The 16531-nt window shown below is 36.5% G+C and overlaps 1 protein-coding gene across 5 annotated transcripts in view; it reads left to right on the forward strand.

Annotated features, from left to right (window-relative positions):
* The window catches only part of STK38L (serine/threonine kinase 38 like), an 89727-nt gene that overhangs the window by 49359 nt on the left and 23837 nt on the right, over positions 1 to 16531 (forward strand). For 3 of the 5 annotated variants that reach the window (XM_004383599.3, XM_023738050.1, XM_023738049.1), the window contains exons 2-3: positions 5301 to 5445; positions 12274 to 12325. In XM_004383599.3, the coding sequence (XP_004383656.1) occupies positions 5312 to 5445; positions 12274 to 12325 (186 nt within the window). In that variant the 5' untranslated portion in view covers positions 5301 to 5311. Of the gene's footprint in view, positions 1 to 5300; positions 5446 to 12273; positions 12326 to 16531 lie in introns of those variants that run through there. The other 2 variants (XM_023738052.1, XM_023738053.1) reach the window with 2 other exon arrangements.

Raw genomic sequence — 16531 nt, forward strand, 5'->3', positions numbered from 1 at the left:
ATCATTGTTCTTTATTGTTGCATAATACTCCATTGTGTGTATGTACCATAGTTTGTTTATCCATTCATCTGTTGATGGGCATCTAGGTTGTTACCATCTTTTTGCTATTGTAAATAATGCTGCAGTGAACATGAGTGTGCATATGTCTATTCGTGTGACAATTCTTATTTCTCTAGGATATATTCCTAGGAGTGAGATTGCGGGATCGTATAGTATTTCTATTTCTAGCTTTCTAAGAAAGTGCCATATCATTTTCCAAAGTGGTTGTATCATCTTGCATTCCCACCAGCAGTGCATAAGAGTTCTGATCTCCCCGCAGCTTCTCCAACATTTGTTATTTTCTGTTTTTTTGATTTGTGCCAGTAATGCCGGGGTGAGATGGTATGTCATTGTGATTTCGATTTGCATTTCTCTAATGGCTAGTGATAGCAGACATTTCCTCATGTGTCTGTTAGTCACCTACATGTCTTTTTTGGTGAAGTGTCTGTTCTTATCCTTTGCCCATTTTTTAATGGGGTTGTCTTTTTGTTGTTGAGGTGTTGAAGTATTTTGTAGATTTTAGAATAGTGCAAACAATTTGTATTGTTCTAAATTGTTTTGAATTTCCTAACAAACTTCTATATTTCACAAAAATTTCCATAAATGTTTTGCTAACTAATATTTCTGCCCACCTCTAACCCCTAAACTTTGCTTCTGCGAAAGCCCATTGAGCAGCAGAGCTTAACATCGGCCATCCCCTTGCCACTTTCTGAGGGCATAGGTACCCTCGGCAAGATAGCTCTTTTTTTTTTTAAGATGCCACCTTATCCTGATGCCATTAGACATTTAAACTGAATAACAGTTATTTGTTTTGATGCCAGGCTCACCAAGCAATCTTCTGAAAGCAATCTTTTGATCCTAATTAAGGCTTCTCATGTAGCTTGCCTACAAGGACAGAATGCAGTTGCCAGAAGATGCAAGTATTTGTTCCTCTTGCTACTAGACTTTTTATTGTATATAAATTAATAAATTACCATTGTCTTTTTTGAACTTTGCCTAGGGTAAAGTGGCTTCTAGAATTTGATTGTCCTGGGACAGTAACAAAGCTGAAGGCCAGACCTTGCACTTTGGCAGAGTGAGCAGAGCAGCCTGTTCTACCAGGTCCCTTGGCAGCCAGTCATCTGCCTTCCAAGGACACACCCTGAGTTCATCATACACCTTTCTTTCTGACTTCTACAAGTATTACTTATGAACCGCGTAACTCAATAATTGATGTGTTATTTCTTTGGGCTTTTCTCAAGATACATTATGAAAGGTTTTCTTCAATTTTTCACTATTCACTCTTTGAAAGAAATATATAGACCTTGGACAACTCTAGTTAAGTCTTGACCTTTTTTCCCCCTGGGAACTGGCAAAACAATTTGAAAATTGTCTATCATGTACCTATCTTCTGGACATTTTTCTGTTCATTAGTACCTGCTTGCTACAAGAAAGGGCAAATCAGAAAGTACTTTAAAATCCTTAGGTATTGCTCTTTGATGGAAATTCTGAGTTTTGGTTTTTATTTCTTAAATGTTTGTTAAAAAAGCAACCAACTTTTCTATTAAACAGTATTTGAAGGGAATTTTCTATGAACTTATATTTTATATGCTTACAGAAGGTTCCGTAGAATACCACTTCTGCAAATTGTATACCTATATACCCCTTTTGAAGATTTAGAATGCATGTTAGCTTTTTAAAGATACAGAGAAGTGCTGCAAGAAGAAACCCGTTTAACTTTGTATAATCTGAATTTCTTAAATTTACTTGACTTCTTCAACTTCCAGTCCACCATCTCCGTCTCCTCCCAGCAAATCCCAGTTGACAAACATGATTTGGGAGATGTTTAATTTTTCCTTCCTTGACTTTTCTGCGTCTTGTCTTGAAATATAGAACATGAACCTAGTGATTCTAAGATTTCCAAAGATGGTTTGGCAGGATTGCCTTAGATAGCAGATAGATAGCATACCAAGAAGAGCAGCTTAATGCTTAGAATTACTTGGCCATAATAATTTTTGAGTTTAATTTATTGTTTTTTTTTTTTTAAATAGCATCATTATTAAAGCATTTAGCATATTAAAAAAGTAAAGTAGGTGTCTAAATTAATGTCTTACATTTGTATAAGCCATTCTCAGATTTATTATCTCATATGGCCTTAGACTAGGCCTGTGAACTAGGCAGAGCAAATGTTATAATCCCTGTCTGGGGGGAAAGTCACTTGAGTTTAGAGTGTTCTGGTGATCTGAATAAGACCATGTGATCAGTCAACAGCTGTTGTAGATTGAATTGTGTCCTCCAAAAATATGTGTTGTAAACCCTAATCTCTATGCCTGTGGTTATAATCCTATTTGGAATGGGTGGTGTTTGGTATGTTAATGAGGCAGAGTAGGGTGTGTCTTGAGTTTCTCTCTTTTGATATATAAAAGAGATTAAACAAGCAAGCAAACAAGCAGAAATGGTGGAAGGTAGATACTATGCCACATGAAGATCACCAAGGAGCAAAGGAACAAGGACCTTCCCCCAGAGCTGACAGAGAGAGAGAAAGCCTTTCCCTAGAGCTGGTGCCCTAAATTCAGACTTCTAGCCTCCTAAACTGTGAGAAAATAAATTTCTGTTTGTTAAAACCACTCACATGTGGTATTTCTGTTATAGCAGCACTAGATAACGGAGACAGCAGCAGAGCCTGGGTTTAATCTCTAAAGTTCTCTTCCCCCACCTGGACTTTATAGAGCACTTTACTTTTTGCTAATTCTTTTAATCCTCCCTTCCCCCATCTGATAGGTTGACCCATTCATTAATTAATACCTACTGTTTGTCAGATGGAGCCCTGGTGGCACAGTGGTTAAGAGCTTGGCTGCTAACCAAAAGGTCAGCAGTTTGAATCCGCCAGCCACTCCTTGGAAACCCTATAGGGCAGTTAGTTCCACTCTTTCCTATAGGGTCGCTATGAGTTGGAATTGACTCAACGGTAACAAGTTTGGATTTTTGATTTTACGGGTGTCTCAGATATGATGCTATCATGGTGAATGTTAAAAAATGAATCAAGAAAAATTCTTGCCTAGAGTTGCTCCTAGTTTAATGGGATAGGCAAATGGAGTGATAAACTCTAGTGCCTGAGATATGTTGGTACAAATGCTAGAGAACACTTACAAAGGAATGTCAAATGTAATGTCCCTTCTGGCAGGGTTCCTGCAAACAGAGAGGGTGCAGGACATAACTGGTTCAGGGATAGGTCATGCAAGGGCTGGAAGGCATGAAAGTATCAGGTGTGTTGAGAGAAGAGTGAGTGGTGAGGAAGGACAGTAGAAGAGACTAGAAAGGCAAGTTGGAGACGGTATTTGGAGTTGGAGTCCTGACTCCACAGCTCACTAGCTATGTAAGTTTTCCAAGCTTCAGTTCCCTACCTTAGAGGGCTGTTGTGAGGATGAAATGCAAGCACATGTGGGAAGTGCTTCTACTTTAAGTCCTCAGGAAAAAAAAAACAAAAACAAAAACACCGGGGGAATCAATGAATAGAATATCATGAAGTTCCTGGTATATGCCAGCACTCGTGTTTGTGAGTTGCCCTAGTTTATCATGCTAAGTTAATTTGACTTGCTGTAGGATATGAGGAGATACGAATGATTTTAAACAAGTGACATCAGCTTCCTGTTTTAGAAAGATTGAGAGTAATCTTCAGAGAAACTAGTTTATGATGTCAAAACAATTAATTAAATTTTAGATATAGTGAGTTTGAGGTTCAAGTAGTACATTGAGGTATAAACCTGATAAGGACAATGAGACTGAGAGTTTACCTTTGTTCGATTGCTTACTTTCAACCTATACTTTGATAGGATCCCTGGTGGTTAAGCACTCACCTGCTAATCAAAAGGTCAGCAGTTCAGTCCCACCAGCTGCTAGGGCAGGGGTGGGGGGGGGATGAAAAAGATGTGGCAGTCTGCTTCCATAAAGATTACAGCCTTGGAAACCCAATGGGGCAATTCTACTCTGTCCTGTAGGGTTGCTATGAGTCGAAACTGACTCAATGGCAGTGAGTATACTTGACTTGCTTGCCATTAAAAAACAAGAAAGGTCTTTTTGGTTCATTCCATCATCCCTGGAGTCTAGTCCAGTTCAGGTCCATATCCAGGGGACTGTATCTTCATACAGTTAAAGAGAAGTGGGGGTAGATGGCAGGTTTGGAGGAATACTTTTCAGCTAAGAATGTAACTTTGGTTGGTCCCTCTTGGCAATATGAATCTTCTCTAAGATGGGCTGTTATGATCTCAGTCCAGATAAGCAAAAACTTCTTCAGTGAATGGGATTGTTCTAGTCTGTCTGGTTTAGATGGGGCCTGTGATAGGCAAGTTTCTTAGGGTCAGTGGCTACATAGCAGCCGCCAGAGTTCAGACTGCCCCCTTGTGGAGCAGCCATTTTGCTATATTCCTTATCTTGTCTGATTGTCCAAAATATCTTCTTTAAGCCAATGCTATGTTTGGCTGGCTGAGTGGTTTTTAAAAGTTGGCACTTGAATGCCACACATACTCCAGTTAAGGCCACAGAACTTCCCTATTGTCACCTGGCCTGATTCATACGCTTGTGTTTCCTTCCTAGTTCCTACAGGCATTTGAGTTTCATTTGAAAATGAAATGAACCTCACAATCTGGAGAAGTATACTTATCCTTGTTATAATACTCTCTGGAATGACATGGACCCCATTCAAAGGGGCTTTTTTCAAAAACTTGTTTTTCCCTAAAACATATGCCCATAAGAATTGCATTAGACTGATGTTTCTATGCGTATTTGTTTCAAGTCTTCATATTTCACAGAATTTATGGAAGTTACTTTTTACTCTTTAAGAGAACTACATTAACTCTTAGAAGACTCACATTTTTGAAAGGCATAAGTATTAGTAAAATCTTAAAGATTTTATTTAGTAATCAGTAAAACAACAACCAAAGAGGTTGAACCTTACTTGTTTTAAATATTTATTAAATATGACCATTTGTATATAATATGTCTTTATTGCATGTGGACTGTCACTGGTGAGTCTTTATAGTAATTCACCCCTGGGTTTTGTCAGACCAAGATTAATTTCTATTGCTGTGGGAATGATGGCTCTTTCTCTTTCTTTACTAGCTTTTTATTATTTATAATGTGAAAAATTTGGATGTGTTAACTGTTTGGGATACAATTTTTTTTAGTAAAAATTAAACTGTTTCCAGGATTTGTTATAAGTGAGAGAACATTTTAAAATTTTGGTTTTTTTCTACTGAATAATTTGTTTTAATATGTTGTTTCAGTTTCTGTTACTATGGCAATGACGGCAGGGACTACACCAACCTTTCCTATGAGCAACCATACCCGGGAGAGAGTGACAGTAGCCAAGCTCACATTGGAGAATTTTTACAGCAATCTAATATTACAGCATGAAGAGAGAGAAACCAGGTATAATAAGGCTAGTGAAATTTTTCTCCTTCGTTAAATAAACTGTTGTGAGTGGAGTGTAAACATTTTTTCTGTTAATAATATGAAGTTTGTAGATCCCTGCATGCTGTATTTAAGTTTCCTGAACTGACTAACGATGCACCAACTTACTTGTTTTATTTTCGAAAAATAATTTCTTGAGAGACCCAAAGTCCTGTGCATCCATGTACTTATATCACATTCAGTTGATGTTTTAAACAGAACTTTTCCAGCCATGAAATTATGATATATCTTTATACTTTCTTTTATGAACGACTGACGTTAATTCAAAAACATTTACAGTGTTCTGCGTATACTAGTGGGAATGGAAGAATGAAAAAACAAATGATGTTATTTTGCCTCCAGGAAACATATAATATAACCAAGGAGATAATGTACATAAAAATTACATGAAACAGTGAAAAGTATCACTAATAGAAGGACAAAGAAGGGAGCAATTGCTTTTGACTAAAGCAGCTGGGACAGCTTCATAAATGGTGGTGGCATTTAAATAGGACCCTAAAGGAAGAGTACTATTTATACATTCATAGAAGCAGAAAGAAGTAAAAGAGCTGGAGGAAGGATATTGGAGTCCTCTAGTACTAGGTCAGGCAATGGCCAATTTAGCACAAGCACAGGAAGTGCTGGATTTCAACATTTGAATGCCTTGGATGCTTTGTTAAGGTAGCTATTCTCAGGTAGTAGAGAGCCATGAAGATTTTCGAGCAGAAGAATTAAATGATCAGAAGTGTTTCTCTGGAAGTATGCTTTAAGTGTGGTGTGTAGAATGGATTGGGGGGCAGGGAGAGAGATTAGAAACAGTGAATGCTAGTGATGTAGTTCAGGCAAATGGAAAGGAGACTTGAACTAGGATTGTGACAATAGAGGAAATGACAGGTGAGAAAGATTAACAAAACATGGCAACTAGCCAAATATGAAATGTGAGAGAAATAAGTTAATCTTGGCTTTGAAATTTCATGCCTGGGCACCTGACAGACTAGTGGTCCAATTTAGGAAATAGGAATAAGAGCAGAAGAGTCAGATTTTAAACTTAACTTTGAACATACTACCTTTGAGATTCTGGAAAGACATTTAGTGGAATGAACTATGAACTTTACCTGATAGATAAAGAAGAGAGTTAGGAGTTTGAGAGATAGGATGTACTAAAATTAAGTAATTTGTGTGAAGGTGGTAGTTGACACCTTACGAATCCATTCTAGCAACATGAAGGACTAGGTGCCCATATCAACTCTTATAATGAAAACAAGTTATATTTAAAATGATTGAAATCATCTGAGTTCATGTGTAACCTGGGAAGAAAGCAGTACTCAGGCCAGCAGTCAAGTGAAGGTAGGAACCTGAAGAGGTAAGCAGAACACTAAAATTGAGTATTCTCCTGGAGGGTGTTTATTGAACCTGGTAAACTTTTGCACTGGTTTTCAGAGCCACCTACTGCTCAGGAAAGAAGACAAAATGGAGAGTATGCCCACTGGGGAGTCTAATTGGAGATGCACCAGTGGTGTGCTGAAACCACAGAAATTGACAAAGGCTATATATCAGGGCTTTGTCATCGTCCGTGTCCACCCCCCTGCCAACCCCCACCCGGGAGAGCCAGCTTACTAGCTCACCACTGAGATGCACTCACTCTTCTTAAAGCCGGGATCCCAAAGTGCTATACTCTCAGTGTAAAGACAAACCAGAAATAAACCCTCTGAGGATGAACCTGAAATAAACCTACCCTGCTTCCTCCCCCTAGGGAACGGCAAGAAAATAATTACCAGCTTAAAACTCTATGCTGAGTAGACAGAAAACAAAACAAAGTCTTCCTCTAAGAATTTGGAAGCACATACTGGCCCTCACATGGATTTGTAGTCTGATGTCATATGACATGGGTAATGCTAAAAATTTAAGTTAAAAATTTAGTTTAAAGTGGTAACAGACTGAGATAGTGCCACCATGGGCCTAATAGAAGACAATGCAAATCACTTCAGGAGGAAGCTACCTTCATCCCAGACCTTAAAGAAGTTCCTCTGATAAAATTATCAGACAAATAAATGGTTTAGAGTTTTAAAAAATTACTGAATCAAGAAAACTAAGCACTATGAATAAGAACCAACAGAAATTATCTCAAGAAAAAGAGACTGTTGTATGTATGAATAAAGAACAATTAGATTTGAAAAAGAACCAGGCTTTCCTCAAAAAGTTAAACAGAATTACCATCTGACTCAGCAATTTCATTTGTTAGGTATATGCTCAAAAGACTTGAAAGCAGTAATGCAAACAGATACTTGTACACCAGTGTTCGTTGCAGCACTATTCACAATAGCCAAAAGGTAGAAACAACCCAAGTGTCCATCAGCAGATGAATGCTTAAACAAAATGTGGTCTATACATACAATGGAATATTCCTTATAAAGAGAAATGAAGTACTGATACATACGACCAGTGGATGAACCTTGAAAACATTATGCAGTGTGAAGTAAGTCAATCACAGAAGGACAAATATTATATGACCTCACATATATAAAGACAAGAACAGGCAAATGTATAGAGAGACCAGAGTTTATTAATGGTTACCAGAGATGAGAAGGAGGAGGAAAAGGAAGTTATTGTTTAAGAGGCATTGAATTTCTGTTAAGGGAAATGGATAGTGGTGGTGGTTGCAAAGCCTGATGAATGCAATTAATGTCACTGAATTGTATATGTAAAACATGTTGAAATGGCAAATGTTTTGTCATATGTATTTTTATTACAATTTTGAAAAATTTCAAAAGAAACTAGCAGAACTACTAGAAGTAAACATTATATTAATTGAAATTAAAATTTCAGTGGACAGGTTTAATTTTAGATTAGACACCACTGAAGACAGAATTAGTGAACTAGAAAATAAAAATTATTCAGAAGGCAGCTTACAGAAACCAAATAGGAGAATATGAAAGAAAGTTAAGGAACATGATGACTAGTGAGAGAAGCTTACATTTTATCTAATAAAAATTCCTAAGTGAGGAGAGAGAATGGAAAAACTGAGTTTACTGTCAGCAGAAATTCTAAAAGATTCGATTTAGGCAGAAGGAAAGTGATCACAAACAGAGATCTAAGTGGTAAATATGTGGATAAATCTAAACAAAAATTGACTGTACAAAACAACAGTAAAAATATGATAATGTCTTATGTATTTTAACAATAGAATTAAAATATTTTCCAGCAGTAGAATATAAGTCAGGTGAGAGTAATTGGAATTAAAATGTTCTTAAAGATCTTTATATCTCTAAGGATAGAGATACAAAGGAAAAAGGAGGTAAAGATTAAGTTCAGACTTGCTAAATTAAGCATACATGTAATTTCAAGGGTAACCACTAACAGAATAAAACAGAGTTTGTAACTCCAAACTAGTAGAAGGGGGAAAAAAGTAGAATTAGGAAAAAAATCAGTTCAAAAAAGGCAAGAAAGAAAAACTGAAGTACAGAAAAGTAGGCATGAGTAGAAAGCACAAAATAAGAAGTTAGAAATATATGCAAATATCTCAGTAATTACAGTAATTGTAAATGTAATTAAAGTGTCTGGAAGTAGATCAGATCATCCAGAGAGAGTGAGTAAAGCAGAAGAGAACCAAGAAAAGAAAGATTTGTATTTCTTCAAATGGTAGGCACTTAAGTTGTTCATCAGAATTTTAAAGGTTCACTGTCTTTTATTGCTGAAACCTTAAAATAAATTCAGTTTTGCCCTCTATTTCCAAGCAAAAGAAAGTAGAAATAAAAGTATCTTCTGATATTAAAAGAAATTATCAATCTTAGTTTGGGGCCATGTAGGTCAAATTAAACCATCAGCTCTTATTTTCTAAAAGCTTGCACTTTAAGAAAACATAAGGAATTTATAGGACTTAACCAACCGAATCTACCACTTGTCTGTCAGTTTGTCATACTGTGGTGGCCTACATGTTGCTGTGATGCTGGAATCTATGCCACTGGTATTTCAGATACCAGCAGGGTATTTGACACAGGAAGCATCAAAAGAAGGTGGAAGAAATACGCAGTCACTGTACCGAAAAGAATTGGTCCACATTCAGCCATTTCAGGAGGTAGCGTATGGTACTGAAGGAAGAAGTCCAAGCTGCATTGAAGGCATTGGCAAAAAACAAGGCTTCAGGAATTGATGGAATACCAGTTGAGATATTTCAACAAACAGATGCCATGCTGGAAGTGCTCACTCATCTATACCAAGACATTTGGAAGACAGCTACCTGGTCAACTGACTGGAAGAGATCCATATTTGTGCCCATTCCAAAGAAAGGTGGTCCAACAAAATGTGAAAATTGTCAAACAATGTCATTAATATCACACACAAGTAATACTGAAGATAATTCAAAAATGGCTGCAGCAGTACATTGACAGGAAGCTGCCAGAAATTCAAGCCAGATTCAGAAGAGGACTTGGAATGGGGGATAGCACTGCTGATGTCAGATGGATCTTGGCTGAAAGCAGAGAATACCAGAAAGGTGTTTACCTGTGTATTATTGACTATGCAAAAGCATTTGACCGTGTGGATCATAACATTATGAATAACATTGCAAAGAATGGGAATCCCAGAACACTTAATTGTGCTCATAAGGAACCTGTACAAAGATCAAGAGGCAGTTATTCGAACAGAACAAGGGGATGGCGAGTGGTTTAAAATCAGGAATGGTGTGTGTCAGGGTTGTTTGCTTTTGCCATACTTTTTCAGTGTGTATGCTGAGCATATAATTTGAGAAACTGGACTACATGAAGAAGAACGCAGCATCAGGATTGGAGGACGACTCATTAACAACCTGCATTATGCAGATGACACAACCCTGCTTACTGAAAGTGAAGAGGACTTGAAGCCGTTACTGATGAAGATCAAAGACTACAGCCTTCAGTATGGATTATACCTCAACATAAAGAAAACAAAAATCCTCACAACTGGACTGATAAGCAAGCAACATTATGATAAAGAGAGAAAAGATTGAAGTTGTCAAAGATTTCCTTTTACTTGGATCCATAATCAGTGCCCATGGAAGCAGCAGTAAAGAAATCAAGCTATGTATTGCCTTGGGCAAATCTGCTGCAGAAGATCTCTTTAAAGTGTTAAAAAGCAAAGATGTCACTTTGAGGACTAGGTGTGCCTGACCCAAGCCATGGTATTGTATGGAAAAGCTGGGCTATGAATAAAGAAGACCAAAGAAGAATGATGCCTTTGAATTATGGTGTTGGCAAAGAATATTGAATATATCATGGACTGCCAGAAGAATGAACAAATCTGCTTTGGAAGAAGTACAGCCAAAATGCTGCTTAGAAGCAAGGGTGGTACGAGTTCGTCTTACTTGCTTTGGACACGGACATGTTATCAGGAGGGATCAGTTTCTGGAAAAGGACATACTATTTGGTAAAGTAGAGGATCAGCAAAAAAGATGAAGGCCCTCAATGCGATGGATTGACATAGTGGCTGCAACAGTGGGCTGAAGCCTAACAATGATTGTGGGGATGACACTGGACCAGGTAGTGTTCCGTTCTGTTGTTCACAGGGTTTCTATGAGTCAGAACCGACTCAACAGCACCTAACAACAGCAACAACCAATTGGTTAAATCTGTAAGCCTGATAAAGTAACAATCAGAGCTAAGTGTAACAGCATTTTAGGAGTAAAACTTTTTTTTTTTTTTAAATGCGAGAGAAGGCATGGGTCTCTCTGTTTAGATATGATGGAAATAGTTGAAAACTTTTTACTGCATTTCTCCCCAGAATTAGGGATGATTTCATGAAGTATTAGGCTTGGCAAGGACTGAGGAAAAGGGATAGTGATTTGTTGAAAGAATGAAGTTGCTTGGATACTGATAGTCCCTCCCAGGTTAATGGTTCTCTTACTCTCTGAATTCTTTCTGAAGAGGAGAAGACTAGAAACCATGCAACAAGCAGTGCTTAGGGGTACATGAGGGCAGGTACAGAATCTGATGTTAGGAACTTATTCCATTCTAAGGGAACAATGTGTAAACAACGGATAAAAATCAGTGTGATAAGTTCCACAGTAGATACCTATTACAAGTTCTGAAGAAGCATGTGGGTGAAGTTTCAGTCCTCAACCAGTATGCCCACTTGGAGAGATCCTGTGACATTAGCCTTATTCTGTCAGACTCCAGAACTAATCTGAAGGAGTTCTCCCAGGATAATCTTTAGGAAAACCCAACACAGTAGAAATAAACCTATTAATACTCAGAAATGAGTTGCAAGGCAAATGTTCTGATGGTTAATGGGGCTATTTTATATATGTATATGACTTTCCAATTTTCGAAGAATTAGAATAAAATACATTTGACTCCACTGAGCATCTTTCCTTGATTAGCAAAACTGAGTACAGAGTTTAAGCTAGGAATTTAGACAAACTCATTTAGGTAATAGTGTTAGAATCAGGATTCAAATACAGGCCTTACACCTTAAAATTGTTTACTTTTGCATATCTCTAGCATAAACATTGATAAATATTAATGATTTTAGTAGATTGAACATTAATACAGTTTTCAGTATTAGAACATTAGTCACCTTGACTACAATTCATTTAGGAAGGAGAGTGAAATAAGTTTTATAAGTAAATTATTCATTTGGCTAGTATGAGAGCTAAATCCAAGTTTTTATTTTGAGAAAGAAAACTATTCTTAGTGATTATTGTGATCTAACGCAAAAGATTTTGCATTTTAGCTTAGGAACCTGAAGGGGTAAACTTGAGTAAATGAATATATATTTCTTAAACAGGGGTAGTTAGGAACCTAGTTAAAAGAAATTATTTTTTCTTTTTAAAAGGCAGAAGAAATTAGAAGTGGCCATGGAAGAAGAAGGATTAGCAGATGAAGAGGTAATGTAAGCTATACTTACTGTATAAAAGCAACCCCAGTGACTTTCTCATTATTGATATCAAATGATTTTATAACATTAGATAATGCGAATTTCATCATTTGACTGTGGGCTTCTTACTTTGTAGCTGTTATGAATATCTTTAAAAGGTGGCAGCAGGTTTTTTTTTTTTTTTTTATTCTAAGAACATATATTTGGTGAACAGTATCTGCACTATTCTTGGGTATGTAGAACAAGAAAGTGGGACACCAAGAGGATCAATCAACTCCTAATCCTTTCAAATATTTTCTAAATATTTCTTAAAACTGTCCACTTCTCTAGCCCCAGTGCCTCTATCCTAGTTTAAACTCCCATATAGCTGTCTCTAATTGGCCGTCTACCTCCAGTCTTGGCCCCACTCCCTCCCCTAATTTTTCCATTCACTGCAACCAGAGTGATCTTCTAAAAACAGATTAGATCCTATTTTTCTTTTGCTGAATATCCTTCATTGGCTCCAGAGTGCTCTCAGGATAACTGCAAACTTTTAACGTTGGTATACAAGATCCTTTAGCATTTGGCCTCTGCTTGTCTCTCTAGCCTCATCTCACTGACAATACTGAATTACTTTAATTTACCCTCCGTCGCCTGTAGAGCTTTTGACATGCTGTTTCTGCCATTTGGGACTCTTTCTAACTACCCCACTCAACCCTCATTCTTCAAAGAGCCTTAGGCCTCATGTAAGCATCTGTTCCACTGGGAAATCTTCCCCACCTCCCAAGGTGCTCCTTGTACATTCTACTGTAACACTGTTCCCGCACCTGTCACAGCACTTAACATACCATGTTCCCATAAAGTAGAAACTCCATACCGCCCAGATCATGTCTTAATCAGCATTTGGCAGAGGAGGAGAATAAATGTTGGTAAATAAATTAACAAATGAATAATGGATCTTGCCCTCAAGGAGTTTACAGACTAGAAAGAGAAATTATATGAGTGGCATGTGTATGTGTGTGTAAAAATTATGTATAGACGATAGAATGTTGCCAACTTTGAAAATACAGATAAGTTGTTTTTTTTTTTTTTTTTAAATTCAGGGTATTGGGTAAGGCTTCATTGAAGAGGTAACATTTAATTTGAACCTTAAAGAATGGGTAGAATTTATAGTACTGATAAGAGGTATATACAAAATAATGAATATACAGTATATGCAGTGTAATGAGTAATTACATTTGAGCTAAAAGGGTACAATAAAGGAAATAGTAATAGCTCATAATGTAAGGCTGTGCTTGGAATAGCTTACTCTAAGAGATTTATACTTTATTTTCTAGGCAATAATGAGTCACAACTCAGATTAAGAAATGTAACATTTTGCAGTTTGCAACATCTGGTCTATACTAAGTATTAACATTTAGAGCTATTTTCTTTGAATCTTACAAATAACTTGTAGAAAATTTGAGGTGAATTAGTCCCTAAGAAAAGTTAGTGACCTATTATAACTATTTATAAAATTTCTAGAATTTTTCCATAAAGGTATTTTTAATTCTACAAATGCTTATTGTCAGGTCTTTAAACTATGTAATATGGCCATGTAGTGCATATAAACTAAAATGAAATTGCTATCTGAACCCTTTCATATCTCAAAACTTTTGTATACACCATCTTTTATAAAAACCAGGCACCTTAACAAATCTTGAGTTTGAAAAATACCCATTTAAAAAGAAATGGACAAAGGAAGAAAATGACGTGTTACTAGCTTCATCTCACTTAAGAAAATCCCATCAAAAATGGAATATTGTTTACTTCAATGGAAAATGAAAGGAGCCCTGGTAGTGCAGTGGTTAAAGTGCTCAGCTGCTAACCGGAAGGTTGCCTGTTCGAACCTACCAGTCTCTCTGTGAGAGAAAGATGTTGCAGTCTGCTTCCATAAAGATTAAAGCCTTGGATATCATTATGGGACAGTTCTACTCTGTCCTATAGGGTGGCTGTGAGTCAGAATCGACTGACGGCAATGGGTTTGGTTTGGTTTAGTGGAAAATGAAAATAGGCAAGTTCAGACTGCAAGAGAGGGCCATGAAATGTTTAGTTCACTGATTATTTTCTATTTTTTGTCTTTGGAGAGGAAAAGATATGATTACCACAAAAACGTTTGATTCCTCTTTCAAGACTACTTTATCTACTTAAGTCTTGAGCAGATATGTCAACATGCTTTTTTGTTGTTTTTTTCTAAATGTGAACTTGATTCAGCTTTGTCTGGACTGTAACACTGATTTTAAGATTAAAATCATGGAATAGATTTTTCTTAAAGTAATACAACAATGTTATAGGTGGTTCCATTTTTATAGAATGATATGTTCCATACACTTCTGATTCTCCCTTTTTGCCAATAAATAGCTGTGCCCCAAAGTACATACACATTGTTTTTTTTGCTGCATTATATAACCCATCAGATAGTTAATGAACATTATCTTCTCTAACTTCATCTCTCAATTTTGAGCACATTTTATGAAACTGTGTAATAGGTCATATTTTCCATTCAAATTAAGCTATTTATGCAGCTACACCCAACTATATTTTATAATCCACAAAGGCAGAAATCCAGAATGTCTTTTAAAATTCTTATAATTATTCATTTATGCAATTAAAAAAAGAAAGGAAAAAAACACATACAAAGAAACTCTTTACAGCCTTGAAGGACATAATGCTATAGTGCCACCATGTGGCTTTTTAAGTTACATTCTTAAAGGAAAAGTTTCAAAACTACTTTTATGGCTATCTTATGGCTATATTTGTTGTTGTTTTTGTGCCGTCAGTCAATTCTGACTCATAGTGACCCCATGTGACAGAGTAGAACTTCCCCCATAGGGTTTTCTAGACTGTAATCTTTATGTGAGCAGATAGCCAGATCTTTCTCCAAGGAGCTTGCTGGGTGAGTTCGAACCACCAACCTTTCAGTTAGCAGCCATGCGCTTGACTGTTACGCCACCAGGGCTTTGTTTTATTAGTAATTCAGTTTTTTTTTATTATTCAAAAGGTGTTTTTGAACATCCAGTATGTGCAAAAAAGGGTATTTGGCATTTGTTTTTATTTAAAAAGAAACAAAGAGTCTTCACTGTTGCCCTATTGATCCATCTTCCTTGTTTTTGTAATTACATAAATGTAATTATAATCATATTAAACAGATATTTAAAAGGGGGAAGAAAAACACCCTAACCCCATGATTAGAGAAATCTATTTTTTAAACTAATACACAGCCACTAGATATGGGTAGGTTTTAGAGTAATGATTATTGTATCTTTATTGTAGTCACTTAATTTCCTTTACTGCCTGTCTTCTTAGAAAAAAAAAAATTCTGTTTCATTGTTGCCTACTTACTTTTTCCATAGTACCACTGTATCTTGTAATAGGTATTAGATGTGAAAAATTAGACAAGGTATCTTTAATTTATATATTTGACTAAATTATCTTCATATTGCCATTATTTCCACTATACTGTGCCTAAGCATGTCATTTCATTTAGCTGTTTGACTATAGTTGAAGACACTTGCATAACTTCTTGATTGCATCCTTTTGGATTAACTTTGTTAGAAGTATCAGAACTCATTGCATTGATGATTCACATTTACATATTTCTAATAGTTCACCTTACCCTTTTTTAAAACAGATATACACAGAAGAAGGGGCTAATCAATGTTTATGTTTTGAACTACATTAAGGAGTAATATTTCTGAGCTGTTATGGTCATTTCTTATTATTTTGACTTGTCTACCCTTAGAACTGAACCGCTGAAAGCTTGATAGGGTTCACTTGAAGATGAACAGGAGTTCAATGTTTTCACTTATTTATTTTTCCCACTCTATGTTACCTTTACTAGGAATTAACTATATTGAAAAACAGAATTTTGTTTGGTGAGGGAAAACAGGTTCAGAACAATGAAGTAAATGCTTGTTTATAATAAACCTGTTTCATAACACTGCTTCATAATGCTGTAAAATATATATCTCATAGTGCTCTGGGGACCATGGTCTCGGGGAACATCTAGCTCAATTGGCATGACACAGCTTATAAAGACAGTGCTCTGCATTCTACCTTGGTGAGTAGTGTCTGGGGTCTTAAAAGCCTGTGAGCGGCCATCTAAGATACTCCACTGGTCTCATCCCTTCGGGAGCAAGGGATAATTAAGAGAACAGGATACAAGGAAAAGATTAGTCCGAAGGACTAATTGTCCACA

The sequence above is a fragment of the Trichechus manatus genome, unplaced genomic scaffold (assembly GCF_000243295.1).
Source record: "Trichechus manatus latirostris isolate Lorelei unplaced genomic scaffold, TriManLat1.0 scaffold00112, whole genome shotgun sequence".
Classification (NCBI taxonomy): Eukaryota; Metazoa; Chordata; class Mammalia; order Sirenia; family Trichechidae; genus Trichechus; species Trichechus manatus.